At 37.8% G+C, this 19263-nt stretch overlaps 1 protein-coding gene across 9 annotated transcripts in view; it reads right to left on the reverse strand.

Annotated features, from left to right (window-relative positions):
* Positions 1–19263, reverse strand: part of LOC105487672 (ATPase phospholipid transporting 10D (putative)) — a 137058-nt gene that overhangs the window by 23907 nt on the left and 93888 nt on the right. For all 9 annotated transcript variants that reach the window (XR_011621309.1, XM_024794705.2, XM_024794703.2 and 6 more), the window contains 5 exons: positions 14111–14299; positions 10468–11077; positions 9710–9816; positions 7661–7787; positions 4950–5134 (listed from right to left, as the gene is read on the reverse strand). Coding sequence is in view for 8 of the 9 variants with exons in the window: in XM_024794705.2 (XP_024650473.2) it covers positions 4950–5134; positions 7661–7787; positions 9710–9816; positions 10468–11077; positions 14111–14299 (1218 nt within the window). In the remaining variant the exon portion in view is untranslated. The remainder of the gene's footprint in view (positions 1–4949; positions 5135–7660; positions 7788–9709; positions 9817–10467; positions 11078–14110; positions 14300–19263) is intronic.

Genomic DNA, 19263 nt, shown 5'->3' on the forward strand with positions numbered 1-19263 from the left:
GATTATTTTCAAAGATTTTACGAGTCTTCCACAGAGAGTTCTGTGTGTATGTGGGGATGGGTTAAAAGGAGGGGGAACATCTCACCCCCAACTGTATTTCTTATAAAGAAATAGCTGTGAAATTTCTTCATGTGTGCAATTTGCCTTCTTGAACAGTGAATCCCAAGAGTCCTCTGGTCTCATTCTGCCAATTAGCAGCTGCTTGACCTTGGGCAAACTATGTAACTTCTCTCAACCTTAACTTTCTCATTAAAAATATGCAAATATTATTTCCATCATAATGTTGTTGTGAGGCTTAAGCAAAATAATACATGCAAAACTCCTAGTGTAAGGCGTGACACATGGCAGACATTTGAAATAGTAATTGTTTATATCTTCTTTTGGATTCAATGTATTCATCCACTCACTAAGTATTTAATGAGAAACTATATTAGAAAACATTCTATGAGCTGGACCTACACCAACAAACATGAAAATTCCTGCCCTCATGGCGCTTGCATGCTGGCCAGGATGTTCTTGGTGGTACTTATCACATCTCGTTTGTATACATCCTCACTCCATACTAGTTAGGAAGTTCCTTAAAGGCAGGTATCACTTTTAATTTACTTTTGAAGCCTTCATGAGGCTTAAAAGAGGACCACATCAGGTACTCAGTAAACATTCATTGAATGAATTCTACTCAAGAAGATGAACAATAAGCTTATCCAGAAATTCTTGTGTCAAGTGACCACTAAGATAGATTCCAAATCCAGGAGCAGTGAATTTAAGTTTAGTTTATACACTAAGTCTGAAATAGTTGATTTGTGAAAGAGCTGTCACTCAGAGCTTGTTCGCTGTGATTTTCAATGCTGTTTCATCAAGCATTTCTCAACCTACAACAAAATAAGAAAAGCAAGGAAGAAGTAGATATGGATATGTGTGTACGAAACAGCACAAAAACTATAAACACTCTTGTGGAGTGTTCATAGGGCTCTATTTTAGGAATGAATTTGATCTCATACACCTTCAAAGCCCTTAAGGAAAAGTATACAGAGATGAATCAGATATGCTCATACAGCTCATTACATCATAGTAAAAATTATTTTTAAAATCCTTCCGGAGTTTGGTTAAATTAAAAAGGCACATTTAGAAAGTAACATGCCTCACAGTCATTGAAAACATTAACATCGGATTATGTGTAAGGTATTTGTAATTGAAAGAATACAGCTGCAATACCATACAACAATATAAATATGGTCTTTGTGGCATCAATATGCTTCCAGTATACAGAATACAGTTTGTGTGGATATTCTCCAAAATATAATTTTAAATTGTAGTTTTATGATTATAAATTGATTATAAAGGTTTTTGTACTCTTCTATTTATTTGAGTATGTGTTTAGGTTTTACGAATTAACTATTTTTTCATTATAAAAATAACAGAAGTACATACACACACACAGCTAATCTTCATTATCTGTGGAGTCCACATTTGTCATTTCAGCTGCGTGATAAAATTTATCTGTAATTTCACAATACTTGAGGTGCTTTTGTGGTCACATGTCACAGAGTGACATTTGAGTGTCACATGCAAAGAGTGACATTTAAGTCACGTGATATGCCCATTTCCCAGCTGAAGCTGAACACCATGATGCCTTCTTTTGCCACTTCTCAAACTGTAGCAAAGTCTTCTTTTCATGGGCTATTTAGTGGCATATTTTTTGCATCTTTCTACTTTTTGTCAGTGATTTTGCTGTTTAAAATGACTTCCAATCATGGTGCTGCAGTGTTTCCAAGTAAAAAGGGCTGTGATGTGTCTTATCGGGGGAACTTACCCATGTTAGATAAGCTTTGTTTGGGTATACGTTACAGTGTTGTTGGCAATGCATTTAACGTTAATGAATCATTAATATGCATATGAAATAAGGTACATTTCAGAAGAAACAAGGTCACATATTGATTGTTGACAGTATATTGTAATTAGAGTAAGCTAACTTTGTATCTCCTCTAAAAGCAGTGGTCAGTGTTTACTAATTCAGAGCTCGAGGCAACTACATAAACCATAGCTCTACAAATAAGGAGAATCAACTGTATATATGTAATATGTGATATATAATTAGAAAATATACTGAAATAGGAATCAGAAAATTTAAAGTTTAGTAATCAGATGTACTTAGAGAAATCACAAGCATCTGGAGTCTCAAGTTATAAAACAGATAATTTCTTTTATATGTCTATTTGTTGTAATTGTCAAATGAGATCACGTATGGAAAGCCTTTTTGTAGATTCTAATATAAACTATGAAGATAGAAAGTTACCAATCTGAGGAGAAAAGTTTAAATGAAATTACAAAAATAAAACTTAAAAAATTAAATGACCAATCCTGAAAGGCCTTTGTATATTCCAATGCAGTAACTAGTTACAAACAGGATATGACTATATTAAAACAAACGAAGAAAAAAACTTCTATGAGAGTAAAAGGTAATTTATAACTGGCAACACTTATAATCTAATGTGTAAATTGAAGAACAACATTGATGGAAATGTGTAAAGATGACACGACAAAAGTGACTTCAGACATTCCACTGGCTGCCATGTTGCCTATTTAGAATGTTATAGGAGCAATTCCTTCACTGTGACACACTGGGCTCCATGATCTTCCAGTCCTTTTAAACTCTTAGTGATTCCTGAGGGACTAGGAGTGTGAGGGGGAAAGAAACGAGTTAAATACTACTGACTGAGCCCATACTATGTGCCTGGCTTTTTATCTTGAGTCGTGATTAAACTAAATTAATTATGTTTGTTGTAGTCTAGTTATTTGGAAAATTCCCACGCGGAATAGCTATCAATAGCAAAAAAGTTATAGATACTCAGTAAATACTTCTTGAATTGATAGTTTTAAGTGCCTTTAAACATAAGAAAAATTGTGTATTTATAAATAATTTTTTATTTATATAAATTTAAGGATACAAGTGTAATTTTTTACATGGATATATTGCATTATAAATGAATTTCACAGTCCTAAAGATTTTACTATTCACAACAATCTCTATTTTTATTTTTTAATGCTTACTGAACCTCTCTCATCTCATAGGCACCGCATTAAACAATTTATATTTTTTCATTTAATGCTCACAAAAACCCTATTAAATAGTCATTACTCTCCCATTACAAGTAAAGAAAAAGCAGCATAGGAGGGTAACTCCCCAAGGCCGAATACTCGGTCAGCAGCAGGCCAAGCATTTGATCGCTAGTCTTACCAGCCACCTAGGCTACATTCTTTTTGGTGACTGAAATGACTAAGCATCTTCTTTGGTTCTGCCCCCTGCAGCTACTGGGAGTTGGCTGCTGGTTGTGGTTACGGGTCACTGGGCCACCGTAAAGAAGAACCCACTCTATTTTTCCCTTTTCTCAAAATGTACCATTTAGCTGGGTGCTGGTTGAGGCCTGACTATAAAAACATGCTAACCAGGCTGGGCGCGGTGGCTCACGCCTGTAATCCCAGCACTTTGGGAGGCTAAGGCAGGCGGATCGCGAGGTCAGGAGATCGAGACCACCCTGGCTAAAACGGTGAAACCTCGTTTCTACTAAAAATACAGAAAAAATTAGCCGGGCATGGTGTTGGGAGCCTGTAATCCCAGTTACTCCGGAAGCTGAGGCAGGAGAATGGCGTGAACCCGGGGCGGGGAGCTTGCAGTGAGCCGAGATCACACCACCGCACTCCAGCCTGGGCAACAGAGCAAGACTCCGTCTCAAAAACGAACAAACAAACAAACAAACAAACAGAAACATGCTAACCAATCATGGCAGCCTTAGGCAGGCAAAGGTCAAGAAGTGATCTTGAAGAAAAGTTCCAAAGATTTCAAAGAAGGCAGACTGCAGTGATGGGATTGATATCACTGATTAAGTCTGACTACTGAAGAAGAATGGGAGGAAGTTTTTCAAGAAAAAATAAACAATGTGCACAAATCTTGGAGGGTATCACTATACTGGAAGGCTTCTGAGAAAAATAAAACCCTCATTTATCTGATCAAACATTGGCGTTACAGATTAGCGGGAGGCAAAAATAGAAAAAACTGGTCTGAGTCTAAGCCTCTTATATTCCTTCTTCTTTAAAAAATGACATTTTCCTTTTCCCTTAAACAGTTCTTCAAACTTATGATATTCTCGGGAGCACTATCTAGGAATTACAAGAAGGCATGAATTCCCTAAGAGTCTATTTTTAGAATTGCCATAAAAATATTTAATAATTTATTCACCTGATTTCAATAGACACTATCACTTTTTCTCATCTTGAAAGGGAGGTAGATTCCTGTCTCAGGACTTGATATATTTTCTCATTTTGGGCTAAGGCCTGTCAGATCCCTGGTAATCCAGTGTGGATGGGGGGAAAGCAAATAAAAAAAATGAAACAAAACTTTCTCCTAACGCCTTTATTCAGCAATGATTCCTCTGAATCATTATAATTTTCCACTAAGCCTTTAGAAGAACTATGACGCCCTTCCAAGCACAAGGTAGGTTTCTGGATAGAAAAAATTATCAAGAAGCTAATGGTTGCTGGCCGGGCACAGTGGCTCACCCCATAATCTCAGAACTTTGGGAGGCCAAAGCAGGCAGATCACTTGAGGTCAAGAGTTCAAGACCAGCCTGGCCAACATGGTGAAACCCCATCTCTACTAAAAATACAAATACAAATACAGGTGTGGTGGCAGATGCCTGTAATCCCAGCTACTTGAGAGGCTGAAGCAGAATTGCTTGAACCTGGGAGGCAGAGGTTGCAGCGAGCCAAGATAACACACCACTGCACTCCAGCCTGGGTGACAGAGAAAGACTACGTCTCAAAAACAAACAAACAAACAAAAGCTAATGGTTGCTGTTTTGTTTTGTTTTTTATCCTTGCATACATCAAATCTCAGATGTTCCAATAGCTTTGAAAATATAGAAGAACTGGTTTAATCTCAATATACGCACTTTACTTTGGGTATTGAGGATAAAAAGCTTGTCATCTGGCTCTAGTAGTTTGCATGCATAAGCTATGTTGACAGCTGTCTCCTGCTTGTCCCCTGTCAGCATCCAAATCTTGATACCCGCTTTGTGAAGAGCTTCTATAGATTCAGGGACTCCCTCCTGCAGATGGTCTTCAATGCCAGTAGCACCTAAAAAATAACCAAAGTAAAATAGGACTTGTAAGAAACCAAAGCCAGCTGAAGCTCAGCTAGTCTACAGTTGAATCATATCTGTTAGCCAGCTCAACCCTAAACTATATAAACTGCCCAGCTGCCTTTGGAGAGTCAAAGGAGGTTTGACAACCCAGACCAAAATTATATGCAATGTAATATTTTGGGAAGGAAGCCTCAGGGATCAATGAATTTATCAAACTTACTTATTCTCCTTTTGGCTAGTTTTCTTATCTGTAAATTGAAGGTGTTTGAGTCAATTGTTTATGCAACCTTACACTACAATTTTATAATTCTATGATATTCCCAAGGATAAGGGTGGGATTTTATTTATTTTTATTTTTATAGATTTAGGGGGTACAAATGCAGTTTTGTTACACTGAAATACTGTTTAGGGGTGAAATCTGGGTTCTCAGTGTAATCATCATGCCAATAGTGTAAACTGTACCTGTTAGGTAATTTCTCATCCCTTGCCCCCTGAGCTATCCTTCCACTTTTCTGAGTCTCCAATGTCTACTATTTCATTCTCCATGTCCATGTGTACACATTATTTAGCTCTTACTTATAAGCGAGAACATGTGGTACTTGACTTTCTGTTTCTGGGTTATTTCACTTAAGATAATGGCATCCAGTTTCATCCATGTTGCTGCAAAAGACACAATTTCATTCTATTTTATGACTGAGCAGGATTCCATTGTGTATATATATATATGCGTGTGTGTGTGTAGATATATATATATCACATTTTTCTTTAATCGTTTGTTGATGGACACTTAGATTGATTCTATGACTTTGCTATCGTGAACAGTGCTGTGATAAACCTATGATTGCAAGTACTTTTTTGATATAATGATTTCTTTTCTTTTGGGTAGATAGATACCCAGTAGTGGGATTACTGGATTGAAGGGTAATTCCATTTTCAGTTCTTTGAGAATCTCCATATTGTTTTTCCATAGAATTTGTACTAATTTACATTCCTACCAGCAGTATATAAGCGTTCCTTTTTCTCTGCATCCTTGCCAATATCTGTTGTTTTCTGACATTTTAATAGCCATTCTGACTGGTGTAAGATGGTATCTCACTGTGGTTTGAATTTGCATTTGTCTGCACCTGATAACTAGTGATGTTGAGCATTTTTTCATGTTTGTGGCCACTTGTATGTCTTCTTTAGAAAAATATCTGTTCATGTCCTTTAAAGGGCAGGCTTTTAAAGAATGCTCTTGCCAGTAAGATGCAATGTCTATTTGCAATGTTCTTTCATGGGTCTACAGTTTCCTTTTCTGAAACAACTGGGGCCATATGTGTTTTGGAATTCAAACATTTTTCAGATATTAAAAAAGTAATATGGTGCATATACCATATTCTATAATACTCGGTAATCAAGCATATTAATATTTCTGCAGGAAAACTGACAAATGTTCACACAAATTAGGATAATAAAGAACTATAAATAGTCTTATATCAAATCAGGCATGATTCTTCTGCCAAATGAGTTTTGGCACTAAACCCATGGAGCATTTTTGATTTTGGAATCGCAGATGAGGAAATGTGGACCTATACTACTTACACTGTCACAGAGAAATCACTTAGTGTAGGTATCATTGCTCTATTTGCTAGATACTAAGTTAGGTCAATGCTTTCCTCCTAAATAGAGGAATGGAGCTCAGAAGCTGGTATCTTGGTATATCAGAGCTTATATTAGAATCTAGGTCTCCAGACTCTTAGACAGTGGTTCTCAAACTTGACCGCCTTTAGCATCACTTTAGGGAGCTATAAAAAATTCCAATGCCCAAGCCACACAACAGATCACTTGAATCAGAATCTCAGGGGATAGGATGCAGGCATCAATATTTTTTAAAGCACTTCAGATAATTCTAAGATTCAGTTTAATCCAAGACAAGAGGGATCAGTTGTGCAATTTTAGTTGAAATCAAGAAGAGAAGAAAAATAAATTTCCTTAGTCCAGTAGCAGATGCAGGATAAAAAGCTTGGAGCCAGGCAGACATGAGTTCCATGTTTGGTTAATGAGTAATGTCAGCCACTGGCATATGACTTTGAACAAGTCATTGAACTATTCTGTGCCCCACATTTCCTCTACATAAGATGGAAATTTGTTGTGAGAATTCAACAAAAAGATAACACATATTAAGCACCTTATCCAATGCCTGACAAGAAACTCTATTCTGATATTTATCTTGATTTAAACCAAGATATTTATTGGAACATTTACTTGACTTTGTAGTCTATGTTAAGTGTTGGGTTTTACATGATCTTCTTGGGGTGACCATCCTGACCCCATCACAAGTGAAGTCTAGTTCACTGCAGTGGACAACAGAATAGAATGGATTGGAAGTTGGATAGAGATCAGATTGGACAGGGTAGGCAGATCTATATATGTTTATTAAATCACAGTGGAAGAAAAGGCACTGGTGAATAACCCTTATTCAGAGATATCCAGTGTTTTTCAAAATCCTCCATTCAGGCAATACAACGTAATTCACCTACCAAGTAATGTAAGTTTGTTCTCCAACCTCATGGCAGATTCAAGTAGTAATTCTTCCCTGTTGTCAATGCTGGTTTCAGCTAAAAAATGATTCCTCAGCCACTCTGCATATTCAGTGTCACTCATAACCTATGGGAAAAATTAAAAGAGAGGTATGAAGCAAGCCATATGATCTTGTGGGAATACCAGGACTGACCTCTGGCAAAATATCAAACCATCAACTTGTTTTACATATTCCTCCCTCTGGGCACAGCCATGTCAGATCCATATCCTCACATCACCTGGACACTAGCTTCCCAAACTCTGTGGTCAGACTAGTGCAACAATGATGACGGATGGACCCTTTAATTCAGTATTTCTGGAAATTCTAGGCACCATATATGATGACAGTGGATTAATGTCTTTAATGAAATCAGAAAGTATGCAATTGGGAGAGGTCTCCAATTGACAGTTAAATCCAGTTTGATTCTAATGGTGCAGTTGAGAAAATGGTATCAGGACTGTTTAGTTCGAAGGATTCTGTTACCAGCAGCACCTTTCATATCTTTTGATGGTTTTTTTTTTTTTTTTTTTTTTTTTTTTTGAGACAGAGTCTCATTCTGGCCCAGGCTGCAGTGCAGTGGCATGATCTCGGCTCACTACAAGCTCTGCCTCCCGGGTTCACGCCATTCTCCTTTGATGGTTATTTTATGTGGTTAATGAATGGTAAACAGAGAAGGGTCCTATGGGTGAAACAAGTCTTATTCCAAACAAAAATTAAATGAAATTCCTGGAGAAGTGATCAATGATACATTTTCCTTTGTCTTTAGGTTGCCATAGAAGGAGAAATCTACATTTCGGTTTTTATAAAGCAGAGTGGGGTAAAGGGGGTGAGGCAATTCCTCTCTCTGTCTACTCATTCTTGCCCACGGGTCATTCGATTTGAGAGAATCTGGCACTTGCTGGGCTACATTTTAATCAATGGCAGGATCATTCAATTGAAAAGACAGAGTTGGTTTGATCATGAACTCTCCATTCTTCCTTTAACTGTGTGTGGGGAAGGCTTTTGATTTTGTTTTTGTTTTTGTTTTGAGATGGAGTTTCGCTCTGTTGTCCAGGCTGGAGTGCAGTGGCGCAATCTCAGCTTACTGCAACCTCCGCCTCCCAAGTTCAAGCAATTCTCCTGTCTCAGCCTCCCGAGTAGCTGGGATTACAGGCATGCACCACCAGACCCGGCTAATTTTTGTATTTTAAGTAGAGACGGGGTTTCACCATGTTAGCCAGGCTGGTCTCAAACTCCTGACCTCAGGTGATCCACCTGCCTCAGCCTCCTGATTACAGGTGTGAGCTACTGTGCCCAGCCATCAGGCTTTTGATTCCTCATGCAGCTGGTTGACTGAGTTCCTTGGGGTCTACAACAGATCCCACTTTCCCTAATGCAGCTCCCATGAACTAAAACTTGGGTAAGAAATGAAAAGTTCTGGTAAGAACATCCCTCAAATAATTTATTGGAGCTCCATCTTCTTTCTTACTAAACTTTGGTTTAGAAAGGATATGCTATGTACCAAAATCATTCTCAATAAAGAATAATCAATACTGAGATAATATTTGGATATTTACCTGAATTTACATATAAAGACTTACGGGCACATAAGAAAAGAGTATTAAGAACTTATAATGAAAAAGTTAAGGCTGATCTGTGGCCTCATTCTTTCCAAAGCAGATTTAATGCTGTAAGACAGAGTGGTCAACATTTTCAAAGTCCTGAGGGAAAGAAAGTAAGATCCAGAGATTTTTGTTCCCAGTCAAACAACTGTTTACATATAAAAGTACTCACAGACATATTGAAACATGCAAGAACTTAGAGAATATAACCTTTAGGGATCCTTCTAGCAAAATACTTTGAACAAACTTCAACCAACCAATATACAGAATAGAGAAGGTAAAAAGAGAGCCAGTGTCCAGGGGACTTCCCCAGTGCCTGGATTAGGGTTTACTACATGCTGGTTTTCAGTCAATGATAGTTAAACAAGGAAAAAACAAAAAAGATGGAGTGCACTAAGCAGTCTCACCTTCTTTGCTATACATAAAGTACGAAGGCCTTGTTTGGCATAGTCATCCAAGTGCTTCTGGGTTTTCTCCCTTATTATCATCTGCTGTTTTTCCGGACTTGCTCCATCTGAAATAATGGACAAGATGCTTGAGTTCCTACCTGTCTGCCAAATTACAGAAATACTTTTAAAAACAATAATAGTTTAATCCACACTAAACAAACACGTAAAAAAGCCTTCTGGTTTTGAATCCCAAATGGGTATCTGTAAAAGGGACCACTCAGAATAAATCTTTCCCTCGTTTCTTTCCCCTTGGGCAGAGGAAAGTACACGAACTTGATACAAACACTGTTCCCAAATCATCAATAACAACAGTAACATAACTATAATGCTGCTAGCTGACATTTATTGGGCACTTTCCATTTGCTAGGCACTTGGCCAAAGGCTCTTCAAATACACTGCATGTAGTATGTCATTAAACCTTTCAGGAACCTATAAAGGAGGTACTATAAGACCCATTGAGTTGAAGACTTAGGCACAGAATAGTTAGCTAACTTTATCAAGACCCCACTAATGATGGAGTTCACATTTGAACTCAGATCTGGGTAGCCCCAAAACTTACTTGCTTTCCCATCAAATCCTAGGCAGCTTCCCCCTACTTCACCAAATGCGATTAGTCCCCAAATATCTATTTCTTCGCCTTTATAAAGTCATCGAGTGTGGTCTTTTAATCTCCGAGCTTTTCAAATTACTACTATCTCATTTTTGCATAAGCTTACCTGGGGAAGCCACTGACAGTAACTCCATGATCACAGAATCGGCGCCCTTTGTATACACCACAACTTGATTGGAAAGGGGGTGCCGGACCACAACAGACATTCTTTTTCTTACTGAGTCAAAGGGCAGGATGTGTAGGAGTTGAAATGTTAATGGTCCCAAAGCAGCAAAGTCCACCATGACCTGCTCTGGTGTCCGAGACTGTAAAGTGCACTGGTAAGCCCTGGCAGCATACACTAAGGCCGCTTCGTCTGGGCTCTCAGCCTCATAACACAGGTTGCAGGCCATTGGCTGTCCAGGGAGGGACTCTGCCTTGCCATTCAGAAGGCCTGCATCACTGTGTTGTTTCTCTGTTTCTGTGCAGCAAGCTGAGCTACTGGAGCACTGGGGGCTCTCACACACCTGGGAGACCTCTTCCTCCACAGGTGAAGCCGGTTTTATTCGACTAAAGAGAGGGAGTCTGCTCACAAAGGCGTTTGGAACTCCAGAAGATGGCTCTTTCCCACTGTTAAGCGATGGTGAACTTGATCTTCGGACAGACAATCTCTGGAAAAGACTTTTAATCTCTTCCAAAGACTTAATGGGCAACCCCCCCAGTGAAGGGTGCCTGATCTATGAAAGACAATTTAGGAAGGTCTCAATACAGTCAAAAGCAGTTTATAACAACTTTGAAGGCAAACTGGACATAAATTAGATATAAAAAGAGTTACCACTCTCTTAAATGGCTAGCATCCCATTCCTTACTTACAACCGCCATGGAAAATATTAATACAAATAAAACTTTGTTTTTAAATAAATATTTAGATAATTTGATTTTTATTAATATTTTTAATATTTATGTAATACTTTGCTAATATTTTAATAATATTAAAATGAATGACATACATTTCTACAACCATTTAGAAAGAAATTTGACAACTGATAATAAAACACATAAAATGTTAATATTGCTAGCAGTGGGCATCCTTCAGCAATTTTTTTCTAAAGAAATAACTTGAAACACAGGAATTCCATGATCTTAATTGTGTGCATCCTAACCATAACAATCTTAAAACTATAAGCAAATTAAGTATTCAGTAACAGCAAAATTGACACATCTTGAAATGTTATATAATATTTAAAAATAAAGCTTATAAAGTCTATAGGGGAATACCAAAAAAGTTATGAGACTAGTGTAAAAAAAGTAACAAGTAATAATACACATAACAAAAACACCAGAAGAAAGCAAATCAAAAGATTAACAAAATGTATTTTTCTCTTTTATTTTCTAGATTCTGCAAAAGTTTGTTACTTTGACTTTTCTTTTAAATGGACCAGTAAGCAAAGTAGCTTCATCAAGAAGAGTTATCAATATCATAATGTGGATTTGAATTTCTATTTTCATAGAACTTTTTCTTACTTGTACACCCTGGTTTCTCTTAAATCTTAACTTTTATCAGTGATTAAACTGAGAAATTCACATTAATTATGGAAGGCCAATTAACTGGATGGAAAACTTTTCTCATTCAGAAATGCTCAATAAATTAAAAAGTTTTCCCCTAAAAATAACTAATTTTATAATAATTTGAAGGTCTTATGCTGGTTGACTTTCAAACTTATCAGCAACTCAAAAATGAAGAGTAAAACCCAATCACAGATGAGGTTTCTGTATCTCACATGAATGCTGATTAGCTACTTATTCACTGCCTTTCTATCGTTACTTTGAAATACCATGAGGCTTAGACTCTTATATGCTTCACAGATTTTCTTTCAAGCAGTAGAATATTATATTCTTTAAGAATAAGGCAATAATATTTCTTAAAAGGAAAACATCAAAAGATACTTACTTTGAAAACAGATTTATTAGAAAAATTATGTGGGGGGAAAAGAACAGCCTTTATTCTGTAACTGCATAATCATTTTTTCAAAGAGCAACTTCCTAGGCAAAACCTTGTAAAAATACAGTTCCTGATGAAGCTCAACTTGACTGGAAGGAAATTATTTTTATGTTAAAGTTGACCACCTCAGAAGCTGCCAAAAGAAAATGATCTGATGGAAAATTAAATCGAATTGGGTTGTGCTGCAAACTGAATTTTAAGTGAGTAAAAGGTGAGATAGTTATACACAAGGAGGCTAGCACCGCAAGTGGTGAATCACCAGCCCATTAAACAAGTTTTCCTCCTCATTGAAAATGAATTTACCATGAATTCTAAGCTACAAATAGACTTTAAAAATCTAGGGTTTTTTTTGGCCAGGTGTGGTGGCTCATGCCTGTAATCCTAGCACTTTGTGAGGCTGATGTGGGAGGATTGCTTGAGCTCAGGAGTTCAAGACAAGCCTGGAAAACATAGCGAGATTCCATCTCCACAAAAATTTTAAAAAATAGCTGGTGGCAAACACTTGTGGTCCCAGCTACTCAGAAGGCTGAGGCAGTAGGATTGCTTGAGCTCAGGAGGTCAAAGCTGCAGTAAGCTGTGATTATACCATGCAGCTTCAGGCTGGGTGACAGAGTTGAGACCCTGTCTCAGAAAAAAACAAAAAAGGCCAGGAGCAGTGGCTCACGCCTCTAATCCCAGCACTCTGGGAGGCTGAGACAGGCAGATCACCTGAGGTCAGGAATTTGAGACCAGCCTGGCCAACATGGTGAAACCCTGTCTCTACTAAAACTACAAAAATTAGCCAGGCCTGGTTGTGGGTGCCTATAATCCAGCTACTCAGGAGGCTGAGGCAGGAGAATTGCTTGAACCTGAGAGGCGGAGGTTGCAGTGAACTGAGATCATGCCTCTGCACTCCAGCCTGGGAGACAGGATAAGACTCTGTCTCAAAAGAAAAAAATCTTTAAACATGATATTGAATCCAATACTGTATATTTTGCTTGATACAGTGTATATGATATTGGAGGTCTCAGAAGTCTCAAAGAAAGCTTCAATTTGGCAAATAAACTAAAGCAAAATGAACTGTTCTCATCACTACCCTCTTAGAGGCAAATAATATAGTAGCACTGAGCTGTATTTCCTAGGTTCAAATCCCACCTCCCCCACAAATCTGTATTGTGACCCTGGGTAAATTACTTAGCCTCATCTGTAAAATGGAGAATAGTAGGGTAATAGCATCTAACTCATAGGATTGTTAGGAGGATTAAATTTGTTAATACCAATAAATCACTTAGACCAGCGGACCTCAACCATTTTGGCACCAGGGACCAGTTTTGTGAAGACAATTTTCCACGGACAGGTTGGGTAGGACCTCAGATCATCAGGTATTAGATTCTCTGGATATTAGGATTCTCATATGGAGGACACAACCTAGATCCCTCGCATATGCAGTTCATAATAGGGTTCGCATTCCTATGAGAATCTAAAGCTGCCCCTGATCTGACAGGAGGTGGAGCTCAGGCAGTAATGCTCACTGGTTCTCTCCTCCCCTCCTGCTGCGCAGACTGGTTCCTAACAGGCCACAGACTGTCACCAGTCTGTGACCAGGGGGGTTGGGGGCCCATGACATAAACCATGGTAAGTGCAGAGCACAGAAGAAATGCTGAATCAGTGTTATATAGCTGCTATTATTTATCATTTTTATCCATATATCAAGCTCAGTACAGATACATTTAAACCCAAACTTCTCTTCCAGAAAGTGACGCTTGTTTGCATTAGAGAACTTACTCACCTTTTGTCTGCGTTGGTTAGGAGCAGAAACGACTACTGTGTTGCAAATTGCCAATGCAATGAAGAAGTCGATGATGTACAAAGTTTCCAGTAGTGGATTTTGGACGGTCTCATCTAGTGGCATAAAGAGCCGAGGTGTAATCTGACTAAATTTGTCTAAAAGCCTGGTGTCTGGTACCACATCTGTTTCCTGAAAATCCAATAAGACAGTGTGTTGTTATAAAAAGTATATAAAAGTTAGTTTTAAATCAACATGAGAAATAACTTGTATAGCCAGGATCATGAATCATGAGATGGTAAACTTTATTTTTCTAAAAACAATTTTAATGTGTATCCTGTCATGGGAAGTGAGAATAGGGAAATAAAAGACATAAAAACAAATGGATAATCCAGAATGCACATTATCAATGGAGACTATCTTAACTATTAAACTAAATAGGAATTCCATTTTCACCAAATCTAGCTGAGTGTTTTCTCATTTTGAAATACATAATAGCAGAGGTAGATTTTATTGAGCCCAGAATTCTACCTTGGTCATAGATTTATTCACCATCACTTGATGAATACTAACTCTTAAACTTTGGGCATTATTCATACCATGTTATTGCAACAAAATATTTTATGGCTTAAGTTACTACTATTAAAAAAAACCTCTCCAAAAATAAAAATTATAAGCAGGCTAACATATTTTATCAGCATTTTCAAGTAATACAAGACATTAATAAGGGTTCTTCCAGATTTTTTGATCACCACATACATCTGGCAGCTATGCTTTCTTCTCAGTACAAGTTTGTTCTAAGAAGTTGTTATTGAAAGAAAGTACTCCATTTTGTTTGACACAGTGCTTCTCACACTTATGTGAGAGTACTAGTTTTGACAAAATAATGTTGTAGTAGAAATCTAAGTATAATCCAGTAACATACAGTTAACTGCTTTAGAAATTTTTCAGCTAAGTCAAAGGAGGAACCACATGCTCAGAATCAAGGTTGTACAAAAGCACCACTGTATTCTAAGAGTCCTAGAGGCAGCTGGCCCGCAAAGCACACTGACTGCAGGAAAGCCAGGAGAGGAGATTTAGAGAAAAGAGTAAAATATAAGGATGTATGACATGGACTCAGAAGATTATGGCTTATATTTATGCTTAAAAGTTTGGTGAGAGTTAGCATAGGTTTAATAAGAAGAGAGGATGGGATGGAAAACATATGGGTTAGGTTCAGGTCTTAGCTCCACCGCATACTAACTGGAGGTCTTGGGCAGCTTACTTAACCTCCTTTTCCTCTTCTGTCTAATGGTAAAAATAACACTTACCTCCCAGGTGGCTGTACAAAGTAAATGAGATAATGACTAAGATGAGACCAGTATAACAGTAACCTAAGTAATTTAATGTTCCTTTTCCTTCCTTCTTTCTCAAACGACACACTCACCTTCAGACAGGTTAGCAGTCTCACCTGGCTTCCAGAGTCACCAAGTTACCTGCTGTCAAAAAGCATTGCTAACTTTCTAACTAAATTCATTAATTCTACTGGCTTGTGCTATTTGACTTAGCAAAATTTGAATCTTGTTCAGTTTGATGGAGTTCATAGCCATTCATGATCTGATGGTTGTTAATTAATAAGTTGATCACATTTTCTCATGAGTCTCACATATATAATAACTCTGAGGTGGCACTAGTGCTAGACCCTCAGTTACTCAGGGAATAACTCTGGCCTTAAGGACCCCCTTTCCAAAGTCAGTAGAAGAAAGTGGTAAAGTTGGAGAGACTTATTTATTTGGTCAATGAAGAGATGCCTGGGAAATTTGTTGCATGGTATTTTACCAAGGCCTATGATTATGTTGTTGTTTAGTGCTTATGAGATTCCACAGGTCAGGGCAATATTTCCAATGGCATCCTTCTCTGAATGTTAACATGGAATAAGCAAAAAATTAACAAAGAGTTCTATACTGAAATAAGTTTAAGAAATGTTTAAACAAATTTTTTAATTTCAGCATTTCTCAGAGAGTTTAATGGGTATTAGGAATCTCCAAGAAGAGGCTAGTATGTACAGGCTTTTCAAATTCTATTTTTTAGAGACTTATTTTATAGAAGACATTTGAGACTGAGTCAGAGACCACAGAAGCTAATAGTGATTTCATTGTATCAATGATCTCAGCAATTATTTAACTAATAATTGGTTCAGAACATAAGGATTATCTTGCATTCCGACGTCAATGTAACATAGATGAAAGGTTTGCAACTACTGCATTTGTGACAAATGCTACTTACTATGGTCTGAATGTTTGGGTCTCTCCAAAATTTGTATGCTGAAATCCTAACCAGCAAGGTGATGGTATTAGGAAGTGCAGCCCTTTGGGGTGATTAGGTTATGAGGGCAGTGACTTCATAAATGGGATTAAAGTCCTTATAAAACAGGTCCAAGGGAGTTTGTCCACCATATGAAGACACAGTAAAAGAAGGTACTGTTTTTATGAAACAGGAAGCAGGCCCTCACCAGACCCCAAATCTGCTGGCTCCTTGAACTTGGACTTTCCAGCCTCCAGATCTGTGAAAAATAAATTTCTGTTGTTTATAAGCTACCCAGTTTATGGTATTTTTGTTCTGGCAGCCTGAATGGACTAAGACACTATTTATGTAGTCAACGTAATATGCCATTCAGGGAATCCAATGACTGCATGACTGAAAGGCTGTGCCATGGCCATGAGAACAAAAGTAATACTGAAGTTGGCCCAAGCTGGAGATGAGTGGGAACAGTGTGTGAAAGTGGGGTTGTGTGGCTCTGGTCAGCAAAATTGTGCTGAGAAGTATTGTCAAAATAAAGTGGGAAAAATCTAGAAAGTCAGAACCATAGAACACCTTGAAAAGCAACATAAAACAATATACATAAAAGAGCCCAGAAGATTTAAGGAAAGGTCTATATACAAGGAAGCTTCAGGCATGACTCATTCTTCTACTTTAGTTGGTCCCACTAAATTAAGTTAATTTCTAGTGACTAGGAAGTTAGTCACCAATTAAGGTGAAGATAGAGAGTCACCACATGCAATTCTTACCTGCTTGACTGTATCTGTAGCTGTTTCTCCCAAGATCAAAATCTTCCTTACTGAGACCCAAGATTACATTATTAACTTTTGCTCTTTTGTCGGTGATGGATGGTTTCTGCCTTCTCTGGATGCCTGTTAACTTCAGAACCAGGCTCAAACCATCTTACTTTAAATAATTCCTTACATATGTATGGAATCTCTCCCCAGAGAATTTGGAAGGCCCATTAAAGTAAGGACTGTATCTTATTGATCTTTGGATTCCTAACTCAGTACCTGACACATGGGTAAGCAATAAAAGTGTATTGCCATATGTTACTATAATTTGCTAATCTCATATCTCATAAGGAAAGAGAGGGAGAAACAACCAGATGAAAAAGATGTTCTTCTTTGGAAAATAAACACATATTACCACCCATTGGGCTTAAGTAGGTATTTTTTTAAAATTCAAGAAAATTTTTACTTCAAAAGAGAGCGCAGATTACAGAGCATGATGTAGACAGCTTCCCATAATGTAAACAAAGCCTTATTTGGTTTCCTGGTGAGAGTCTAGTCTCTTTGTCCTAATCTTGTATGGTATCTGCCTATCTCAGATTTTAGATTTACCCTCATAATTCCTATTATGCCTTCCTACTAAGTTGTAGATTTCACATTCAGGTTTACTCCTTTCTTTTTTTTTCTCTCTCTCTCCTCTATTTAAATTCAAATTAACAAGCAAAAACTGGCCAAAACTCCCTTTGCCCTTTAATAGTGTTTGTTGAATCTTTTGAATGGCTTTCATATAATTTAAATGTTAAATTTGTTTTAAAACAGAGAGAAGCAGCAGCCCGCTATAATTGTTTATGCAAAACTTTAAAAACCCACGGTTTAGTAATGGACAAAGGATGGGGCATAAAGTTGATCAAGGATCTCTAATACTGTTCTTCACTCTTCCCCTAGTTCCACCTGTACCCAAGGTTTTTCATTTCATTGCCAGATGCCACTCTACTCATTTTAAGGGTTCACCACTCCACCATTGCAACTTTGGCTTAAGAGTGGGCGCAAATATATTCTATTGCCACCACTCCCTCCCCACTGATTCCTAAACAACACAGTCCTGAAAAAAAAAAAAAGAGACAAAGGTCAATAACTACATGCTAACAATTCCTCCTGCACACCACATTCTCCCACGGCCCTGTGGTTCTGAATGTCTGCATGTACCACATGCTGTAAGCTCCAAATGCCTTTCCTTCCTTTTCCAATCTGTGATCCTCTCTCTACTCATTAGTTTAATCCTAACTCAAGTTGTAGCTCTTTCAGGCAGCCTTTCTTGATCCTTCTTCACTTCCTTAGAGCTGATCACTCCCTTCTTTGTGACCTTACTATACTTACTTTACTTTACTTTCGATATACGTACTATACTTTGGATTAACTACTGTGACTACATCTTTACTGCAGGTTTATAATTATTTGTTTATATGTCTATCTTCTCTAGCTAGAACAAAATTGAAGGCTGAGGTCATGTCTTATTCCAGTATTATGCCATGTCTAGTATTATGTCCAGTATTATGCCATGCCGTCCATTAATTCATTAATAAATTCATTATCTCATAAATATTTATTGCTAATCTGTGGTGCCAGGCACCTCTGAAGGTAAGAGGTGTGCATAGAACAGACAGGATCCTGGCTTACATGGAACTCACATTCTACCTTGGGGAGAGAGTAGATCCAAAACTATCCTAACAGCAAATAAATAAGATGCCTTTATATTGAGACAGAGAGAGACAAGGGAGAGATGGAATGTACTTGGAACTGGGTGGCAGAGAAGGCTTCACTGAGGAGGTATTTGAACTGAGGCTCAATGACAGAAAGGAGACAGCTATACAAAGATCTAAGAGAAGAGCATTTCATGTAGAATAAACAGTATCCTTGTTGAATGAAAAACTCCAGAAAATTAAAGACGCATAAACACACTGGCTTACAAAGTAAAAGTTCCTATTTCTAAAACAGGTACTATGAACCCAGGACTCATGGGCCTCAGTGACATTCTAATGCCCAAAGGCTGGTACATCTTCATCAGTACCCTGCCTGGCATCCTCACTTGCTGGCTCACAACTTGCCTCCTTTGAAGGGTGCCATCTT

Source organism: Macaca nemestrina, chromosome 3, assembly GCF_043159975.1.
Source record: "Macaca nemestrina isolate mMacNem1 chromosome 3, mMacNem.hap1, whole genome shotgun sequence".
In the NCBI taxonomy this organism is placed as follows: domain Eukaryota; kingdom Metazoa; phylum Chordata; class Mammalia; order Primates; family Cercopithecidae; genus Macaca; species Macaca nemestrina.